The sequence below is a fragment of the Agrilus planipennis genome, unplaced genomic scaffold, assembly GCF_000699045.2.
Source record: "Agrilus planipennis isolate EAB-ADULT unplaced genomic scaffold, Apla_2.0 scaffold329, whole genome shotgun sequence".
NCBI lineage: Eukaryota > Metazoa > Arthropoda > Insecta > Coleoptera > Buprestidae > Agrilus > Agrilus planipennis.
Window position 1 is genome coordinate 200,590 of NW_020439029.1, and position 21,914 is coordinate 222,503.

Below are 21,914 nucleotides of genomic sequence, written 5' to 3' on the forward strand. Positions count from 1 at the left end.
CATCCATATTTAATACATTGATGCAAGATACAATAATATTATAGTAAAATTACAGTAAATTTTATAATAATTATTACATCTTTTGGAGTTCAAATCGGTTTCTAAAATGCAGTTCAGTAGCTGGACAATTTTCTACTACCCATGCTGATCCATTTTTTCCTTTAACAATAGCCGAAACTATTCCTTTCGCTAGGACTTCAGGACTGAAAAGGAAAACAAAAAATTATGCACATTTATAGGCAATTTCAGAACTAAAACTTTGCATCTAAAATTGTTTAAATCGATCAAATCATTGTAAATTTAATGACAAGTGCATTTTTCAGTTTCAGTGAATAAAACTTATGTAATAACGCACTTGTCAGATAATTATTTTGTATTTATTATTCAAAGGAAGGTGACGTAAAAAGTAAAAAGTCATCAAACGATACACATATAAACATTTAATGTATTAAATTTACATTTTCGTAAACAAGCTAAATTTGTAAAGAGGTTAATGTGTAAAGTAATACGTTCTGAAATATCTTTATGAGTATTTACAAACATGCTTGCATCTTTGTGTAGCACTGATTGTGAGATTAGAAATACAAAAAGCAATGAATTTGCAAATCATGCTTTTGACGTTTTTGAAAAAGGAATGCAAACTTACTGTTTTAGAATGAGTAGTAACAGTTATTGAACAATTATGCAATATTGTTCCTAGAAGTTATTAACGTTAACGTTTAATAGATAAGTAGATAGTCTATTTTACGTTTTCATTTTTCGTGTGATTAATATTTACGTTTTTACCAACTTATAGTAACATGTATTTGACGTTATGTAGCAACTTTTGTATTTAAATTGTACCGATTTATATCTAAACGTAAAACTGGGCATCAACCCCCCCCCCCTCCGCATGTACTTCAGACCCCCTCCCTCTCTACAAGACGAAGTGGTTTATTATCAGCCCCTTGTGTGAGAATAAATGAGAAACAACGGTCAGCATCCCGTGGAAAAAACAATAGCCAAACGCATATGCCGATAGGGGGCACACGAGAAAATACGAAGGATGACGAGGTCCTTGTTGCGGGAAAAAATTACTAATTACTAATCCGGCTTGGCAAGGTGATGGTGTGTGTGAAAAAGGACGAGAACAATCAGTGACTAAAATTATTGTAATCCGAAGCAAATAAACTTATAATCCCCACAACTGAAAAGAATATTCTACTACTCTTTATGGCTAAATAGATAGTGTTTTCAGTTTGTTGTATCTTTATTTCACCCTTAGAATTGCAACTTTAAATCAAAGTATCGGAAGCAATGCTTACGCTTGAATATTGGAATTTTTACGTGATTCTTGTAGATAATGTTTGGAAACTGGATTCATAGTTCTTCCTTCTAACTGCAGTAGTGGCGTGTCTGTAGCTCCAGGACATATGGTAATAACTTTAACATTTGTCCTCTTGTAATTAATTTCGTTTCCAATAGTTCTACTGAAATTGAGAACAAAAGCTTTTGTTCCACAGTAAACTGGAAACACATCTATCGGATCTATTCCAGCTGCAGATGATATATTAACAATTACACCTTCTTTATCCTTTTTGTATTTCGGTAGGTACTCTTCAAGTGCGAGAAGGGTACCATAAACTTTATAAAATTTTCAAAAAATAAAAAATTTTTAAAACAAGAACAAAACCGAGGCAAAGACAAACGCAAATTTCCTCCTAACTTCTTAAATTTATTTAAAAACGAGTGCTGTTAAAATTTGTGCACTTTCCCTTCTAAGCCAGCGATGTAACCAAATGGCCACATCGCTGGCCAAAATCTTCAGTCCGGCTCTGATAACTATATTCGACATTCCAAGAATAAATTTCAAATGAAACTAACGTTAACTATCCAAAATTCAAACTTCAAGAGGTGTAAGTAAACGATAAAAAATAAAAAGAAATTATTATGATTATTATTAGATATAAAATTATCTTAAAACAAATAGATAAATTTAAATATACATTTATGAAAATTGTTTTTCTTATATACCCCTTAAGGATTAGGTTAGGTTAGGTTACATCAGATTAAGATAATCTTAATCTTCATTTTTCATTTCGGGATTTGCCTAAAACGGCGTTGGTCAAACCTACATTTCGGCCTCTGACTATAGGTAACATATAAAACAAAGTTGAAGATTTTAAGTAGCTTCCATTATTAATCATTAGACATTTTTTATCTTGTTAATATTTAAATATTATTGGTGTCAGTTCTTTGACAATTAAATATTATTTAAAAATGACGATTTTTAACNAATAATTTTTTTTTTAATTAATAAACTGGGATTAATATCATATCTTTAAATAAAAAAGCGAATAATTTATTGCACAAATATACAATACCTTTATTCCATTTTTGAGCAACGATTTAACGAATTCAAGCCCAATTCCATCAGCCCCTCCGGTTACTAGGGCAACTTTATTATTTGTTACTGACATTTTTTAGAGAATGTTCACTGTCGATAAAATCACTTCATTCACTTACCTATGATGCTACTATAACACTGACACGCGAACGAAGCTATATGTACTCGCGTAAAATTTTATGTAATAGTTGCTGTTATCTCTTGTGGATAATCGAATAAATATTTATTTGAAGCTTTTGGAAATGTTATAGTTTCAATGATATGTACTTATTAGAGTTCATCGCTAAATAATTAGAATATGCAAGGCATTATTTTATCGGGAAAATTATTCTTTTTAGCAGTATAATTCAAAAGCTGAAGATTGCCAAAAAAACTAAACCCTTAGTTTGTCAATGTATGAATATATTTATATTGATGAAAGTCACAAACAGGAATCTTTAATATTTTTTAATAACTGTTTATNAGCTCATTTATATCTACAGCCAGGGGTGGGTAAAATATTATATTTTATGTATCTGAAGTACAAAATACAAAATAGGTACTAAGGTCTCTTGTACTTGAAATACAAAATACTTTTCTAGCTTGTATTTCAATACAATAATTGTATTTGAAATACTTCTTTACTAAAATTTTTGCTTCTTTTTACCTGTCATTAACGACTACATAGGGGGTTCGTCAAATTTTTTCGGACCTTTTTTTTGGTTCGCGAGGAAAAAAAGGTTGGGAAACACTGGTCTAGATGATGGCCCCCAACCCTTTCGCGGGTTGGGGTGGGGGGATCGAAAGAGGAGGTCTCCCCCACCACTGTACCATAAAAAGTTCGTGGCGGTCTCACCCCCATAAAAAGTTATGGGGGTTCAAAGTTAATAAATATGCCAATTTTTATACATTCATAGTCATTCTTAAACAATATTCAAAGGTAAAACTAATGAAAAATACATAAAAATATTGAGAAAGTTATAGGGGAAATCTTCTAAAGACACCCCCAAGGGGGGTAGTGTCGGATTCACTTCTGGTGGGAGCGCCTACCGAATAAAAACCCTTCTCGAGGTGGTGGTTCAACTACCGGGAGAAGATGGGAGAAGTTTGGGGAGGGGGGGAGGGTTGAGTGGGGGGATAGGTAAAGAGGTTGGGGAGATTGGGCTGTTCTGTTTTAATGCGCTTTCCATTAAATACCACCCCAACTAACGTCTCTAGCTACATTAAGTCCCATTGAAAAAGTCGTTTAAACAAAGAAAAAATTAAATTTCAATTCTTCGTTGGCGGATTTCCAACAAGAGGGTTGAGTTTATAAACCCCAAAAGTTTGCAATACAATCTTAATTACCAATTTTCATTAGGCAGATTGCTTGTTATAGGTACTTATTAAATTAAAATTGCTGATGTTAGTTTTTCATTTGTATAATTACGCGGCATCATTATCCGCTGGGTACCAGATCCAAATGGGGTACTCGGTCCATATCTGTTAAAAGACAAAATACGAACATTTATTCATAAAACGAATAATTATTGTGCTTCCTTTAATAAAACAATCAAGAAAGAGGTAAATTATATTCACACTACGATCATATTTAATACATTGATGCAAGATACAATAATATTATAGTAAAATTACAGTAAATTTTATAATAATTATTACATCTTTTGGAGTTCAAATCGGTTTCTAAAATGCAGTTCAGTAGCTGGACAATTTTCTACTACCCATGCTGATCCATTTTTTCCTTTAACAATAGCCGAAACTATTCCTTTCGCTAGGACTTCAGGACTGAAAAGGAAAACAAAAAATTATGCACATTTATAGGCAATTTCAGAACTAAAACTTTGCATCTAAAATTGTTTAAATCGATCAAATCATTGTAAATTTAATGACAAGTGCATTTTTCAGTTTCAGTGAATAAAACTTATGTAATAACGCACTTGTCAGATAATTATTTTGTATTTATTATTCAAAGGAAGGTGACGTAAAAAGTAAAAAGTCATCAAACGATACACATATAAACATTTAATGTATTAAATTTACATTTTCGTAAACAAGCTAAATTTGTAAAGAGGTTAATGTGTAAAGTAATACGTTCTGAAATATCTTTATGAGTATTTACAAACATGCTTGCATCTTTGTGTAGCACTGATTGTGAGATTAGAAATACAAAAAGCAATGAATTTGCAAATCATGCTTTTGACGTTTTTGAAAAAGGAATGCAAACTTACTGTTTTAGAATGAGTAGTAACAGTTATTGAACAATTATGCAATATTGTTCCTAGAAGTTATTAACGTTAACGTTTAATAGATAAGTAGATAGTCTATTTTACGTTTTCATTTTTCGTGTGATTAATATTTACGTTTTTACCAACTTATAGTAACATGTATTTGACGTTATGTAGCAACTTTTGTATTTAAATTGTACCGATTTATATCTAAACGTAAAACTGGGCATCAACCCCCCCCCCCTCCGCATGTACTTCAGACCCCCTCCCTCTCTACAAGACGAAGTGGTTTATTATCAGCCCCTTGTGTGAGAATAAATGAGAAACAACGGTCAGCATCCCGTGGAAAAAACAATAGCCAAACGCATATGCCGATAGGGGGCACACGAGAAAATACGAAGGATGACGAGGTCCTTGTTGCGGGAAAAAATTACTAATTACTAATCCGGCTTGGCAAGGTGATGGTGTGTGTGAAAAAGGACGAGAACAATCAGTGACTAAAATTATTGTAATCCGAAGCAAATAAACTTATAATCCCCACAACTGAAAAGAATATTCTACTACTCTTTATGGCTAAATAGATAGTGTTTTCAGTTTGTTGTATCTTTATTTCACCCTTAGAATTGCAACTTTAAATCAAAGTATCGGAAGCAATGCTTACGCTTGAATATTGGAATTTTTACGTGATTCTTGTAGATAATGTTTGGAAACTGGATTCATAGTTCTTCCTTCTAACTGCAGTAGTGGCGTGTCTGTAGCTCCAGGACATATGGTAATAACTTTAACATTTGTCCTCTTGTAATTAATTTCGTTTCCAATAGTTCTACTGAAATTGAGAACAAAAGCTTTTGTTCCACAGTAAACTGGAAACACATCTATCGGATCTATTCCAGCTGCAGATGATATATTAACAATTACACCTTCTTTATCCTTTTTGTATTTCGGTAGGTACTCTTCAAGTGCGAGAAGGGTACCATAAACTAGACCTTTCTGAAAATGTAGTGGTGAATATTGGTAAAAATAAGTAATAAGGGTAAACCCTTAACAAGCGCTTGACTTGTCTTGACCTGGGACCAATTATTTACACTGACTCTGATTCTGTATTTTTAATACAATACTATGAGGAATTTGGTTTAGTGGCTTTCAACATGGGAAAGTACATGAAATTTGTTAAGTGGTTACTGTCAGCTTGTCAGTTCTAACCCAGAATTACCGTGAAAGAAAATTGTGGAAACTTTTCTGCGAAATTTTTGGCTAATAGTCTTGCCAGTTATCTGTGAGGTACTAGAGTGGCATACATGTTGTAACGAATTTTCTAGCGAGTCTATTTATTTCTCGTACATATAGTTAGGGACTCGTCTATTTCTAAATTATTATTTTATTATTAATATAAAGTATATTGATTTCAATCAATGTGTATGGTGCTTTTGTAATATTTTCTATTAACAGTTGAAGAGTGTATGATTGTTTGTTTTAATTTCATTTAGATCATACGATGCTGCCGATATGATTTATTGAATTTCAATTACTGTTGCGATATGATAAGTATTTTTTTCCTGTTATGAAAAACNTCCGAAAATAATTTTGAAATATATAATAATAAGTATTACAGCAGTTGTTACCCTTAAACCATTTTTAAATAGTTCTTTAATCGTTATTAAACCTATTCCTGAAGCACCACCAGTAACCAAAACGACTTTTCCTTCAATCGAAAACATGATAATAATGTCCTTGTAGATACAAAGTTTCACTTTTTTATTTTCACACACGTGCAGCAGTCATATACTTACATAAATATGAAACAAATTGAGTCCTTTTTGCATATATATGATAAGTTATGTTTAAATTATTTTTAGGCATAAGTTACAAAATATTTTCGATGTTTTTGAATTTTTTAAATTGCAGCAGTATCTAGCAATACTTTTGTGGTATGGTAATAAATTACGTAGTTGGTTTGCAACGTATTTTTCTTTATGCTTTTATTATCGGTAATTGCGTGCTGATATAACCGTTAAGACAGTCAAATAAAACATTTGACTATGGAAAATAGTACAAAGAAAATATTATAAGTAGATATGTAGGTGGACACTATTTTCGAGAATAATATGTATTTGAAAGTTCAGGCAAGGGCCAGTGCGGCGCTGGTGGGATCATGCAGGGAAATATAACATTGCAACGCTACATTCGAGCTATTTAATTAATTAATTTATTAGCGGGCGTCTAAACATTATTATAGGTAGTAGCGAAGTAAGTAGGCCCTTGATATTTACATTATTAGTCGTTCTACAACCGTCACTGTTAAACATTCTCCATAGATGTGGCTAATTAGTAATTGTTATCGCAATTTCCTTGTACGTTACCAATTCACGCCCAGGGTCGGCTTTGGATTGTAACTTCGTCTAATTTTCTTACAATTGTTTTCGTCCCTTAACCACCTTGTTTTTCCCACCAAACCTTATAAAGAAAAGAGTAAGTAAATATGTAGGTGGGCACCATTTATATTAAACGTAAAAAGATTTTAGGAAAAATTTTGACTACCTAATTATCCGTACCACCTTACAACCCTCCAATGTCTTGAAATATGTCTGGGATCATTCCATGACTTGCAAAAAAGTATACTCCACAATAACTTACGCTAATCTTCAACTGAAAGGATAATATGGAAGAGGCATTTGTCCATCCTATTTGTATTTTTATTTGTTATTCATTCAGAATGACCCTCACGAATGGCATATTTGAAGGTTTATTATTTAGGATCATACTATATTTTTAACAGATAGGAATACAGGAGTATTTAAACTTTGAAACAACAAAAATTATAGTCAAATTTTATTTATTATGAAAGTGTTTGATACATATACGTAGACATATTATAATATCCGAAAAGTAACATTAATTGCTACAAGTGATACTATTTCCTTTGAAGTTCAAATCGATCACTGAAATGCAGTTCAGTAGGTGGAGCATTTTCTATTAGCCAGACCGATCCATTTTTTCCTTTAACAATAGCCGAAACTATTCCTTTCGCTAGGTCTTCAGTACTGGAAGATAATAAAATTTTATTATTAAATTTCCGAATTGTTCTTGACGTAACTTTTAATTTGTATTTTATAATCAACTGAAAACAAATTTTGTCCAAGGACTTCTATTTATTTCTGTTTGTTAGTTATTCCAAATTTACTGAGTTATCAGTTTTGTTATTTTTGATAACGACTGCTATTTGCAGCAGTGTGTTGAATTTATTTTTTGGATGCTGTCGTTATAGGTTAACATTAATTTTTAACAGATAAGTAGATAGTCTAGTTTATATAAATAAAATAAGAAAGTGTTTACGTTTTTATCTAGTTTATCAAATTTGACTTTCTCTATTAGACTTTATGACTTTATTTTGGCATAACTTTTCGTGTTCAAATTGTACCGATTGAGAAAGAATTTTATATAGGGCTGAAATTCAATTAGAAAAATGGAATTATAATTGCGAGAGAATAACGTAAACGAGAAGCAAAAGAAATTGATAAGAACGGATTAAGTTCTAGATCAGTAATTTACTGAAAGTAATACTAAACGTTCAATCATGTTTGATCTCATCTGCACGCCATAGACAGTCTCGCTAAACCACCCACTAAATACAGTAATTTATTAGAAGTACCAGGCATGGTAAGTGAGTAAATATTACGAAGGGAGTTAGAAGGGAGATGCACACTGTCATCGCTACTTTTTAATCTATATATCGAAGATGGGAGAATCATCATTAAAGATAGGATAACTTTAGGGATAGATGTACAGGGGCAAATGATTAGTATGCAAATGATATAGCAGTAATAGAATCTAGCAACAAGGATTAAGATTTAATATTAGGTGAAGTTCAAGGCAATTAAGGGTTGAAAGGTTACTATTTATGAAGAACCAACACCGACGTTTCGCTTTGAGAAAGTCTCCCAAATAGAGGCGAAACGTCGGTGTTGGTTCTTCATAAATAGAAACCTTTTAACCCTTAATTGTCTTGAACTTTACTTACTATTATCCAAACTAAGGGATGAAATGGAGAATAGAGTTAGAGATAGCCTTAAATAAAATGGAAACGGTACTGACAAAACAGTATGATGTGAAAATAAGTAAAAGTAAAACAAAAATATTTGTATGTAAGGGAACGAAATGTTGGGAAAGAATGAATATAAAGATAGGAGATGAAAAATTAGAAGAAGTTGCTCGTTTTCGCTACCTAGGAAGTCATTGTAAAGGAGCAATAAAGATATAAAACAAAGGATTAGTGCAAGGTTGAAAAAGGTTGTTAAAGGTGTATGTCTGAAGCCCGAATAATAAAAATACCATGGATAGAAAAGGGTAGAAATGAGGAGGTATTAGAAATAGTAGGAGAACAGAAGGCGCTACAGAAGTCAAGTCTTATTTCTCCCTTAGATTTCAAACTTTTATAAATATCTTTCTCGATCAGTGTATATCGGAAACAATGCTTACGACTGCATAACAGTATTTTGAAGTAGGCCATGTAGATGATCTGACAAATCTGGGTTTATAATTTTGCCTTCCAACTGCAGTAGTGGCGTGTCTGTGGGCCCAGGACATACGGTGACAACTTTAACGTTTGTCCTCTTGTAATGTGTTTCGTTTCCGATACTTCGACTGAAGCTAAGGACAAAAGCTTTTGTTCCGCAGTAAGCAGGAAACGTATCTAAAGGATCTATGCCAGCACAGGACGATATATTGACAATAACACCTTCTTCGCCTTTTTTGTACTTCGGAAGGTACTCCTCGAGTGCGAACAGCGTTCCATATACAAGACCCTTCTAAAAGCGTAATAGGTTTATGAAGAAAATGGATTTCTGGATTCTAACCGTGCCTCCTTGTTGGTGAAATCCCTATGAAGGATCATGGTGACATCAAAAGTATTTCATGTTTCGTCTTCTATTAGAAGGAACGTCTTCAGTTCAGCAACAATGTTGGAAACAACGTGAAGTTCCTGAACATGTCCCTTGTGATAGGAGACGAAACATCAAATACTTTTGATGCCACCTTGATCCTTTTTACGACACCATGATTCATCATAGGGATATTTCATCAATAAGACAGCAACTTTTAATAGATTTATGTTAAAAATAAATAGTAATAAGGTAAAAACCAATTTTTGAAGAATCTTTAATAGTTTAGGTAACCTAGTGTTACAGAGCTTTAGTAGTAGGGTTTTGCGAATGCTTTTTAGATTCTCCCTTACTCAGTATCATTTGTATTTACAGTAAGTGGTGAAAGTTCCATTAAATATTGTTAAGTAGTTTATGAATTACTGGCAAAAATAATTTTATGGTAGGTAGATAAGTTATAAAAGTATTACAATATCTTTATTTTTATTAATTTATTTGTATCATGCAAAATGTTACGTAATTAACTAATTACATACCTCAATAAATTTTGTATGATACGGTTGCATTACTGATAATAATATATAAATAAATATTATCGTACTTTTATAAGATTACCTGTGTACCAATTATTCATCGACATACGGCACGTATTCTCTTTCATATAGCCTTACTTTACAATAAGCAAATAATGTAGACCGTACGTCGTAAGTATATCCAGTTAATTATGACTTACGCGTAACCACCAATTCTCAAGGGTAGTTTACATCGCCTTCTTATAAACAAATGTCAATTTAGAGACACCAATCAACAACGTTTACGTTAAAAATTCATTAAATTATTATAACTGCATTCAAAACATGTCCTGTTGATTACCAGGATTATAATTTACGGGAAGAAAATACTTCATTCTCTTCTGGGAATTCAAATCCGAAAGGGAATGCTTTGAAGCATTTCATTCGCTAGTATTCCAGTAGGGTAGTGTACCTTATATACTTCTAGTATTCCATCCCCTAGTATACTATTATCGTAATTTTCAATAAATAAAACATTTAAAACTACCGTGATAAAAATTTTAGAAAAACAGCCTAACACGTGATTCGATATTTTCAAAAAGGAAGAGTGGAGTTCTACCTTATTACTTTTTAAAAACAGGATGTATATCACTTACACAATTAATATCTATTTCTTTTTCCCAAATGGCATCATTCATGATACCTGCGTTATTAATAACAATATCCAATTGCTTAAAGTGTTCTACAGTTGCTTCGAAAGCATCTAAAAAGTTCATAGATATTATTTAATAAATTCTCTATATTTTTTGAAAATTAATAAAAAAAATCTTAAGTGAGTACCTACCTTTTAAGCTGGCTTTGTTGGTAACGTCGGTTTTTTTAAAGATTACCTTTCCCGAGCCAAATTCTTTTTCAATTTCAGCGACTGCTTTTTTTCCCAAATCTGGATTTAAATCGGCTATACCAGCTCCCTAATGATTTCCGGAAATAGGTAGTGTTGAAATAAAATAATTGAGAAGATTCATCATCTGTTATTACCTTTAAACCATTTTTGAACAGTTCCTTAATTGTTTTCAAGCCTATTCCTGAAGCACCACCAGTTACCAAAACCACCTTTCCTTTAACGGAAAACATGAGTAGGTACGATTTTTCTTGAACACAAAAAAATTTACTTAACTTTCAAATTATTTTTCGCGTATCTGCAACTTCGATGGGAATCGAGTCGTTTTGGTTTACCTATATATGGTTGAGAACAATCTTATCTTTGAAATATGAGGTCAATTTTTATGTGTTGAGTACAAAAATATATCGCATTTGTATACCTATACACTAGTGGCAAGTTGAGAACATAACATACAGACATTCTATTACTGTAATATTTTTGTCGCTTGTTGGTTGTGATTAACAGTAACTAATTACCATGATTTTGGCACCTTGCAGACTTTAAGCGTTTTATATAGCAACTATAAGGTTCGTTTTAATGGTTTCAATTCAACCCTTCCGTTGAAAATCCGCTAACCAAGAATTAAAATTTCATTGGTTTAGTGTTTAAATGACTTTTTTTGACTTGACTTACTATAGTTTCGGGCGTTGGTAAAGGTGGCATTTAAAGGAAAACCCACTAGAACAAAGATATGAATGATTAACCGCAGTAATCTTACTAGCTAATGCTGGGTACCCGATTATCCGGTGCATCTCTAATTTAAAGCCTTTACGCTTTGGTCAAAGGATTTTGAGAAATCGGTTAATTTAGAGCAGTTTTCAGAAAATTAGATGATATTTTCAGGTACACATGGCTTTGGGTACACACAAAAAAAAATAAAAACAGAAATACTGGTACTGCAAATAGGGGAAGAACGAATATAAAGATAGGAGACAAAAAATTAGAAGAAGTGGCCGATTTTAGGTATCTAGGAAGTCAGATAAGTCAGGACGGAAGGAGTAGTAAGGATATAAAGCAGAGGATAGCGCAGGGTCGAGTCGCTTTCAATAAAAAGAAGTCACTTCTATGNGTCTATAGAGATGGCATTAATAGACTGGAACACCGCTATGAGAAATGTATCAGCCTTGGAGGAGATTATGTTGAGAAATAAAAAAAAAAAATTTTTAAAAACCTTGTTTTTCTTGGTCAGGCCGGAAACTTATCAATCCACCCTCGTATGTAGCGCGGCGCTGTACGGGTGCGAAACATTGACAGTGGGCGCAGTTGAAAATAAAATGCTAGAAGCGTTGGAAATGTGGTGTTAAAGGTGACTGATGAGGATACCGTGGATAGAGAAGGTTAGAAATGAAGAGGTATTAGAAAGAATAGGAGAACAGGGAACTCTATGGAAGTAAATAAGAAATAGGCGAGATAGGTTAGTAGGACACCTTCTCAGGCATGAAGGTCTAGTCAGAGACATATTAGAGACAGAAATGGGAGTTCGAAGGGGTAGATGGGTAGACCTAAATTAGATTACTATTCGCAAATGGTTAAGGATGTGGGTTGTTCTAGTTTTAGGGAAATGCAAAGATTAGCTCAGGATAGGAAAAAGTGGAGGTGCGTGTCCAACCAGTCTTAGGACTGACGATCTTATAATGATGACATATACACAGTCGAACTTATGTAACTCTAACTTGATGGAAAAGATCAAAAAAATCAGTCAGGCTAGTCATGATGTTACAGTAGATAAAGACAACACCAAAGGAGTAATTACTCTACCTTTTAAGCTGGCTTTGTTGGTAACGTCGGTTTTTTTAAAGATTACCTTTCCCGAGCCAAATTCTTTTTCAATTTCAGCGACTGCTTTTTTTCCCAAATCTGGATTTAAATCGGCTATACCAGCTCCCTAATGATTTCCGGAAATAGGTAGTGTTGAAATAAAATAATTGAGAAGATTCATCATCTGTTATTACCTTTAAACCATTTTTGAACAGTTCCTTAATTGTTTTCAAGCCTATTCCTGAAGCACCACCAGTTACCAAAACCACCTTTCCTTTAACGGAAAACATGAGTAGGTACGATTTTTCTTGAACACAAAAAAATTTACTTAACTTTCAAATTATTTTTCGCGTATCTGCAACTTCGATGGGAATCGAGTCGTTTTGGTTTACCTATATATGGTTGAGAACAATCTTATCTTTGAAATATGAGGTCAATTTTTATGTGTTGAGTACAAAAATATATCGCATTTGTATACCTATACACTNCTGTATGACTACGCCATTCGTTCAATTACGATTAGTTGTTGTCTACACCGCAAGGATGATTATTGGAAAAAAAAATTCATATATGAAAATCTTTAAAACCGAAAATTCCAAAAGCAAAAACAATGTTTTTATGTAAAATCTGATAAAGGTAATTCGTTCGTTATTACTGATAAATTAGATTATATTGACAAAGTAAACAGTAGGTGCGTTATCGGATGAACTCTTGGAAACAAACAACTGTTACCTAGAATTGTTAGAGAAACTAACAATGACATGTCAGAAAACAAGAGTGTTATGTTATTGACAGAAAAATTAAACGGTATTTTCACATATCTGACCCAAAAGTTTCAAGATTATATTGTTTACCAAAAATTCACAAATCGGGCAATAAAGTAAAGTCAACTATTCAAATATTAATTTTCCTTCGTATTTCTCGAATTTAGACGTCAAATTTAATGGTTTTGCTTTCAAAAACTCTGGTGTTTGTAGATAGAGTGACAATTTGGTTTCTTTGATGACAAAAGCTTCGAGTTACTTAAACCTTTTTCTTCAATGGAAGAATTTTATCGATTAGGAAATTAATAAATTAATAAAACTCACAACATTGTGCTTTAAACACAGTTACACAGTTATTTTCCAAATTCTCGAACTCCAAAATGCAACCATGATTATATTAGAGTTAAAGAAAGTTCGATTTATGGAAACTTTCTGACTTACCGCCAAACTTTTTAATTCTTTTTATATAGCGTATAAAAATATAGAGAAAAATTCGAGTTGGAAAAATAATATGTATCTACGTCAAGGGAACAAATGCGTAATTTTTGAAAATTATTAAAATAGTTACATTTGTTTGATGAATAAAAAAAAATGAAAAACATTGTTTTATCGTATGTTATTACTTTTATTGAAAAGATAATAGTACAGTTTGTTTTTCATTCTGTTCATGTATCTTAAACTTTAACACGAGGTACTTAATTATTACTAATAACAAAAACTTAAGGATGGTCTTATTTCTTTTGGAGTTCCAAACGATCTCTGAAGTAAATTTTAGTTGCGGGACATTCCTCTATTATCCAAGTCGTTCCATTTTTTCCTTTTTCGATTGCCGAAACTATCTCCTCGGCCAGGAATTCTGGACTAAAGAAATATGATGTTAATTCTATTACTATTACATTTGTATGATCATATGAGTGAAGTCAACGTACTTTGTTCTTATAACAATACTATACAACATATCATGCCCTATTTTAATGTGTTTTTTACCTAATCTCAGTAAGTTAACTAAAATTATAACAAAAAAAATTTAAAAGGCATATTAGAACACTACAATTTATGATTTAAAAATATTTAAGTTCGTAATGATTGAAAATGTAAATTGTAAAACTGTTGAAGAAACCCCAAACCGAGGGGCGAAACATCTGGAATATTGTGATACTGAAATCAGTTCGGATTCTTTTTGTTGAAGCATATTTTCAAATATTTATACGTTGATATAATTGAGTTAAAATAAAAAATTAGATGCAGTTTGTAGATCACTCACTTTTGTCTCGAGTAATCGTAATCTTCCAGCATCTCTTCGTAAATTGGATTCAAAAGTTTTCCTTTTAGGTATGACAGTGGAGTGTCAGTTGAACCAGGACATATGGTTATAACTTTCACCTTTGTCCTTTTATAATTAAAGTCGCTTGCAATGCCTCGACTGAATTGTACAACAAAACTTTTCGTTGCACTGTAAATAGGGGTTAACTCGAAAGGGTCTAAGCCTGCAACTGATGCCACATTTACAACAATTCCTTCTTTACTGCTTTTAAATTTTGGGATGTATTCCTCGAGGGCCAAAAGTGTACCGTAAACAACCCCTTTCTGTAACAGTTCAAAATACAATACCTCATGCAGAAAAAAATTACTTAACCAACTTTAAGAAATTTATAATTTATGAAAACTGTCCTAATTAATTTTATTTTACTGTTAGGTAATTAACTCGAGTAATTAAAATCAGACACTTACGCAGTTTATATCAATTTCCTGTTCCCAAATTTTATCGTTCATTATTCCAGCATTGTTAATAACAATATCCAGTTGTTCAAAATTTTTAATGGTTTCTTCAAATGCTTCTATATAGAAAAGCATAATATTTTATTTAGTCTGTCAATTAGTCATATTAGGCAAAGGAGGTAGAAATGTTCGAAACGAATTTAAGGATGTTTGGGAGGTACAATCGGAGACATAAAATTAGAAATTCGTGATTAATTAGGTTTTGCAGCATATCATGAGGTAAATAAATACTATCTGTACTAAAAAAAAGTATACGGTTTGAGAGAAAATTTGGAATTTCACCATAAAATAAGAAATAACGAATAATATGGAAAATTTTTAACTGACTTTTGGCAATGAATATGCCTTGATTTCAACTTCGAAACAAAAAAATATTTAGTTTCAATCTCTATTAATAATGAGCGTAAAACTTTTTAATATGTTTAAATAATAATTAAAACTTTAAAATTGCATTTATTTCAGACAATTATAAATATTATCATTATATTATCAAGTAAAAACGAGATTTTCAGCTAATTTTTCATTTTTTCCTCGATAACCATTTAGTGAATTTGAATAACCTTACGCTAAAGTGATTCTCCAGAGTTCAAGTTACTTATTATAAAAGTTTGAAATTTCTGGTAGCTTTTTTTCTGTTAATAAAAATAAATTTAATCTGTTCGGTTAACGAATCTCCATAAAATGACGTGTAAAATTACAATTTGTTAAAATTTCAATAACTTTTTAACGGTTTAGTGAATCGATTTGTAATTTTTACAGGAGTTTTATAATTGAATGAGGAACGTCCTCCAAAATTTTTATTTGTCTCGTAGCATTTTGACATACCTCCCAAACGTCCTTAAGTACAGGTACAATTAAGTTTTGCTAACCTTTAACGTTGGATTTATTTGCGACATCAGTTTGTTTAAATATGACTTTATTGGCACCAAATTCTTTTGTAATTTCTTGAATTGCTTTTTGTCCAAATTTTGGATTAATATCAGCCAATACTGCCGCCTATATACAGGAAATATATTTTGAAAGTAGGTTATCAAAATAAGAAGTGCCAGTTTTAAGTATAAAGTTAATCCCAAGTCTAAAAGGTCCGTTTAAAAAAAAATCCCTCCAAATAATTTTAACAATAGCGTAACTGTCCCTAGTCTGGCGTAATTACGAGCTTGTAGAGCGGTTTATCTCCATAATGATAAAAAAATAAGTGGCATCAAGTTTATAAATATTTACTTAGAATCAGGGGGGGAGGGACAGATAATTGTTCATTAGGGGCCCTTGTCAAACAAACTAATTCTACTAATTATAAGCTTATTGTGTACTAAAAATTACTAAAATATTTCAGGGGACTGCTGATGCCACGAACCCCAGATAGCTTATGCCATGGTAAAAAACAATTTTTTGCCGTAAAATAAATAACATTTGCTAAAATGTTGATCATAATATTTTTACACTTAAGTTATAATATACAATGAAAAGTCTGTTGTAAATAACGTTATCATGACAACAAAAAAAATCAGCCCAGAAATTCGAAAAAAATAGTTTTTCCTTACCAGCTATCTGTTTCATTTGTTTATTTGCCGATTTAAATAAAAGATGGATTTTTTAATTTACATTTTCGAGTATATATTTGCTTCTATAGAGGTCGAGAACTCAAAACAAANTAAAGTGATTCTCCAGAGTTCAAGTTACTTATTATAAAAGTTTGAAATTTCTGGTAGCTTTTTTCTGTTAATAAAAATAAATTTAATCTGTTCGGTTAACGATTCTCCATAAAATGACGTGTAAAATTACAATTTGTTAAAATTTCAATAACTTTTTAACGGTTTAGTGAATCGATTTGTAATTTTTACAGGAGTTTTATAATTGAATGAGGAACGTCCTCCAAAATTTTTATTTGTCTCGTAGCATTTTGACATACCTCCCAAACGTCCTTAAGTACAGGTACAATTAAGTTTTGCTAACCTTTAACGTTGGATTTATTTGCGACATCAGTTTGTTTAAATATGACTTTATTGGCACCAAATTCTTTTGTAATTTCTTGAATTGCTTTTTGTCCAAATTTTGGATTAATATCAGCCAATACTGCCGCCTATATACAGGAAATATATTTTGAAAGTAGGTTATCAAAATAAGAAGTGCCAGTTTTAAGTATAAAGTTAATCCCAAGTCTAAAAGGTCCGTTTAAAAAAAAATCCCTCCAAATAATTTTAACAATAGCGTAACTGTCCCTAGTCTGGCGTAATTACGAGCTTGTAGAGCGGTTTATCTCCATAATGATAAAAAAATAAGTGGCATCAAGTTTATAAATATTTACTTAGAATCAGGGGGGGAGGGACAGATAATTGTTCATTAGGGGCCCTTGTCAAACAAACTAATTCTACTAATTATAAGCTTATTGTGTACTAAAAATTACTAAAATATTTCAGGGGACTGCTGATGCCACGAACCCCAGATAGCTTATGCCATGGTAAAAAACAATTTTTTGCCGTAAAATAAATAACATTTGCTAAAATGTTGATCATAATATTTTTACACTTAAGTTATAATATACAATGAAAAGTCTGTTGTAAATAACGTTATCATGACAACAAAAAAAATCAGCCCAGAAATTCGAAAAAAATAGTTTTTCCTTACCAGCTATCTGTTTCATTTGTTTATTTGCCGATTTAAATAAAAGATGGATTTTTTAATNTGACAACAAAAAATCAGCCCAGAAATTCGAAAAAAATAGTTTTTCCTTACCAGCTATCTGTTTCATTTGTTTATTTGCCGATTTAAATAAAAGATGGATTTTTTAATTTACATTTTCGAGTATATATTTGCTTCTATAGAGGTCGAGAACTCAAAACAAAAAGTCAAATTATTCGCTTACAACTTTACTTACTATTTTTCATAGTGAACAAATTTTACAATTTTTGCATATTATAATTTTATTTTTATCATTATTATTACTTTTAAGCATTTACGAGACTGTTTAATTTTTAATATTATTTCAATTTATATTTACTTAATTAAAAAAATCAGTCGTATGAAGATGGAACCCCATTATAGCTACTTAGCCCTAAGTGCCAGTGCCTCTAGGTCCCTCCCCCTCCTTAAAGACGGCACTGAAAATAAGTCAAACTGCGTTATCAAGTATAAGCTTGCCTTCAATCCATTTCGAAGCATTTCTTTAGCTGTTACCAGTCCAATTCCTGATGCTCCTCCTGTAATTAATGCCACTTTTCCCTTAATGAAAGGCATAATGAAGAAACTGTTTTCAATATTAAAAAAAAAATTCCAGCTTTCAGACACTGCCTTTTTTTATCGTTATCTAAAACGGTTTGTTTGTTTTTAGCAAAATTTTAACTACAAAACAATCGTTAACTATTTCCGTACACCTCTTATTATAAATAATATAATTTACCGATTCTATACACACCAGCAACAACAAAAATAAAATAAGAGAAGATTCACTTGCAATTGCTTATCAATTCTTTTGTTACAGAAACACGCGAGAGAAAGATGGCAGAAAGAATATTCGTACAAAAAGTTCCAACTGAATGATAGGGTAAGTAATTTTTTATTTATTTGATACCAAATATTTATTTCATTTTTTGAGAAAATAATGACAATTAGATGAGTATTAAAACAAAATATTGTTTTCTGATTCATAAGTTACTTTGAAATATCATATTATAAGAAGCGGCGTAGCGCAGATTTTTACCACCCGGGCCGAAGCCTAAATTTGCCGCCCTTGCTATTTTCTTTGTTTATTTTTTATGATATAGGGATATGAAAATAAATAAAAGTAAAACATAAATGCTGGTATGCAAGGGAAGAAAAAGTACGGAAAGAGCGAATATCAAGATAGAAGACGAAAAATAAGAAGATGTGGCTGATTTTAGATACCTAGGAAGTCAGATAAGTCAGGACGGAAGGAGTAATAGGGATATAAGGCAGAGGATAGCGCAGGGTCGTGTTGCCTTTAATAAAAAGAAGTCACTACTATGCTCGCTAACGAATTATGATATTTTAGAAATTGAGAAAGAATGTTAAATGTGTATGTTTGGAGCGCGGCGTTGTACGGCTGCGAAACATGGACGGTAGGCGCGACGAAAAAGAAAGAAAAGGTTAGAAGCCTTCGAAATGTGGTGTTATAGGCGAATAATGAGGATAACGTGGGTAGAAAAGGTCAGAAATGAAGAGGTATTAGAAAGAATAGGAGAACAGAGGACTCTATGGAAGTCAATAAGAAATAGACGGGATAGGTTAGCATGAAGGTCTAGTCAGAGACATATTAGAGGCAGAAACAGGAGTTAGGAGAGGTAGGGGTAGACCAAGGTTAAATTACTGTTCGCAAATAGTTAAGGATGTGGGTTGTTCTAGTTTTAGGGAAATGCGAAGTTTAGCTCAGGATAGGAAAGATTGGAGGTACGTGTCCAACCAGTCTTCAGACTGACGACCTTATGATGATGATGATGATGATGATAGGGGCGGGGGTCTGGTTGGTGATTATGTTAGTAATATTTATTTATTTATTTTTATGATATTCCGGCGCGCCGACCGTTTCGCACCCGTACAGCACCGCGCTCCAAACATGCACCTTTAACAATCGTTTTCGAATTTCTAAATTAACCATTCGGGAGCACAGAAGTGACTTTTTCTTATTAAAAGCGGCTCGACCCTGTGCTATCCTCTGCTTTAGATCTCAACCACTCCTGAAGGTACCTCTAACTCCTCACAACAAAATGAATAAAAAAAAAATCGACGCTTTAATTGTTAGATATGCGTTTATGTCTGACATCTTCTACTTCGCTTCCATGCTTTTATTTTAAGATTTGGGCCTGCGTCATATCGTAGTAGAAAATGTTAATACGCGCACCCCGGTACATATTATTATTGATTTATTCGGAGGAAAGTTGAAGGCATACTGCACTCAATTTGAAGTTTATTTATTCTCGGTTTTTAGCAACATTTCATCTATTTTTTAAGGCATCAGTCGCCGCTGCTGTTTAGTTAGATGCTTTACGCATCTATTATGTATTGTGGTCTATCTAAAATCATACCTTCAGTAATGTGTTGAACTCTATGTATCTCTCCAATTCTTCAAATAGAAGTAAAACACTGAATAAAAGGCCTATAAGTCAATACCGTTTATTCTTAATTTAAACACATGACTATCAAAATAGCACGGTGTCTATATAAATGTCAGATTAATTTTTCTAGCACAACGTTTTTTTCTCATTTCATACTTCGCACAAGACAGCGTTTTGTTGGTTTCGTTTTATCAGCTGCGTTCTTCAGATCCCTTGCTTTTGTGACGCAAAAGGGGCCTCTTTTGGGTTTTATACATATAATGCAATAAAACAATTCGAAACTTTTAATAAGGGACTTGTTTATATTCAGCCGTACCTACAAATGTATATTACATTTAAAATAAAAAATATATACGTACAGTTCGGATAATTGGTTGACGTTATTTTTAATTTACACAGGTAGAGAAATTCTATTTTTATTAATTACTTAACACATTTCAAAATTATCATTTAATATATGATAAGATTATACATTTTAATTAATGTTCGTTTATACGAATACGATATATTTTATAAAAACCAAAGAGCGTACATTTATGTTTAGAATTTTTACATCAAGAACACATAATTCTACATCTTTTCTAACATCCCATAATGATTTCTTGTATTATAGCTCCAAGTGGCATTTAAAGTAGGATTATGTCTACGGGAGAATTTCAGAGTGGGTCTACGGGTTATTTATAGGATGGTAAACCCCTCAATATTTAATCATTATTTTCCCGGGAAAATTTTTATTATCCCACAATAATGTTTTGTATCTCAGTTCTGAGACTCATTTATAGGATTATACTTATGAGATAATTCAATATTCAATTGATATTTTCCAATAGAAGTTTGTCTTGCCCCAAATTTTTTTTTGTATCTTAAATCTAAGAGTCATTTAAAGTAGTATTGTGTCTAGGAAATAATTTTTCAGAAGGTCTGTGGTTATTTATAACGTGCTTAGTTATTGTAGGACATGAAAAACTTCCGCTGGAAAATAGTAACTTAATATTGAGGGGTTCAGCACCCCATAATTAACCCTAAGACCCGCTGACAAATTAGTTATTTGAAGACGTACTTATAATCTGATTGTATTTGAATATTCATCACTTTAAGGATAATTAATTAACAAGTTGTAAATTAACGTGCGCTTTATTATTTCTACAATAAACTGGAACCTTTTTTAAACAAGCAATAATAGAAATTTTTCACTCATAAACATGTACTGGTATATATTGCAATTGCGTTATATTATATATTTTATATATATTTTGTATTAATAGTATATATACAAAAACAAACTATATCTGTAGTAAACAAGCCTCAATTTTATTGGTTATAGTCTTTTAGAATATTGTCTGGCAAAATTGCATAATTCATATGCTAACCAAGTATTCACATAAATATTATTTTTAATTAATTTTCTTGAAAATATTGTATTAATTTTTAGAAATTGATAAATAGATAAAATATACTGTTAGTGTTGTAGTTTTGTTGGTTAATATTATTTGAAGGTGAACCAACTTCTATTTACGAATTAAATCGGGTTAATGCAATTGAACGCACCTATAAAATCTATTATCTATGGGTCATAAATGTAGAACGAATTTTCATCTATGAGCTTCCGGCTCATTCATCCC

The 21,914-nt window shown here is 31.9% G+C and overlaps 2 protein-coding genes across 2 annotated transcripts in view; both read right to left on the reverse strand.

Annotated features, from left to right (window-relative positions):
- Positions 1 to 2,546, reverse strand: part of LOC108742343 — a 13,989-nt gene extending 11,443 nt beyond the window's left edge. Inside the window, exon 1 of the mRNA XM_018477525.2 lies at positions 2,325 to 2,546. Within this exon, the coding sequence (XP_018333027.2) occupies positions 2,325 to 2,459 (135 nt within the window). The 5' untranslated portion in view covers positions 2,460 to 2,546. The remainder of the gene's footprint in view (positions 1 to 2,324) is intronic.
- A 4,860-nt stretch (positions 2,547 to 7,406) lies between these two features.
- LOC108742329 (peroxisomal hydratase-dehydrogenase-epimerase-like) lies at positions 7,407 to 20,525 on the reverse strand. The gene is made up of 12 exons (XM_025976487.1): positions 20,263 to 20,525; positions 18,362 to 18,527; positions 17,184 to 17,303; positions 16,093 to 16,219; positions 15,176 to 15,282; positions 14,709 to 15,031; positions 14,182 to 14,305; positions 11,018 to 11,155; positions 10,824 to 10,950; positions 10,636 to 10,742; positions 9,067 to 9,395; positions 7,407 to 7,631 (listed from the first exon to the last, which is right to left on the reverse strand). Exons 2-12 carry the CDS (start codon positions 18,455 to 18,457, stop codon positions 7,502 to 7,504), a joined length of 1,728 nt encoding a protein of 575 aa, XP_025832272.1. The 5' UTR covers positions 18,458 to 18,527; positions 20,263 to 20,525; the 3' UTR covers positions 7,407 to 7,501.
- Between the last annotated feature and the right edge of the window lie 1,389 nt (positions 20,526 to 21,914).

Bases quoted from the DNA above. Each gene is read 5' to 3' on its own strand.
- LOC108742329 (XM_025976487.1), bottom strand. From the start codon at position 18,457: ATGCCTTTCATTAAGGGAAAAGTGGCATTAATTACAGGAGGAGCATCA. The intron at 15,032-15,175 runs GTAAGTGTCTGA...GAACTGTTACAG, and splicing joins AGGAAATTGATATAAACTGC to AAAGGGGTTGTTTACGGTAC. The intron at 9,396-10,635 runs GTAAGTGATATA...TTACGCTTTTAG, and splicing joins AAGAAATAGATATTAATTGT to AAGGGTCTTGTATATGGAAC.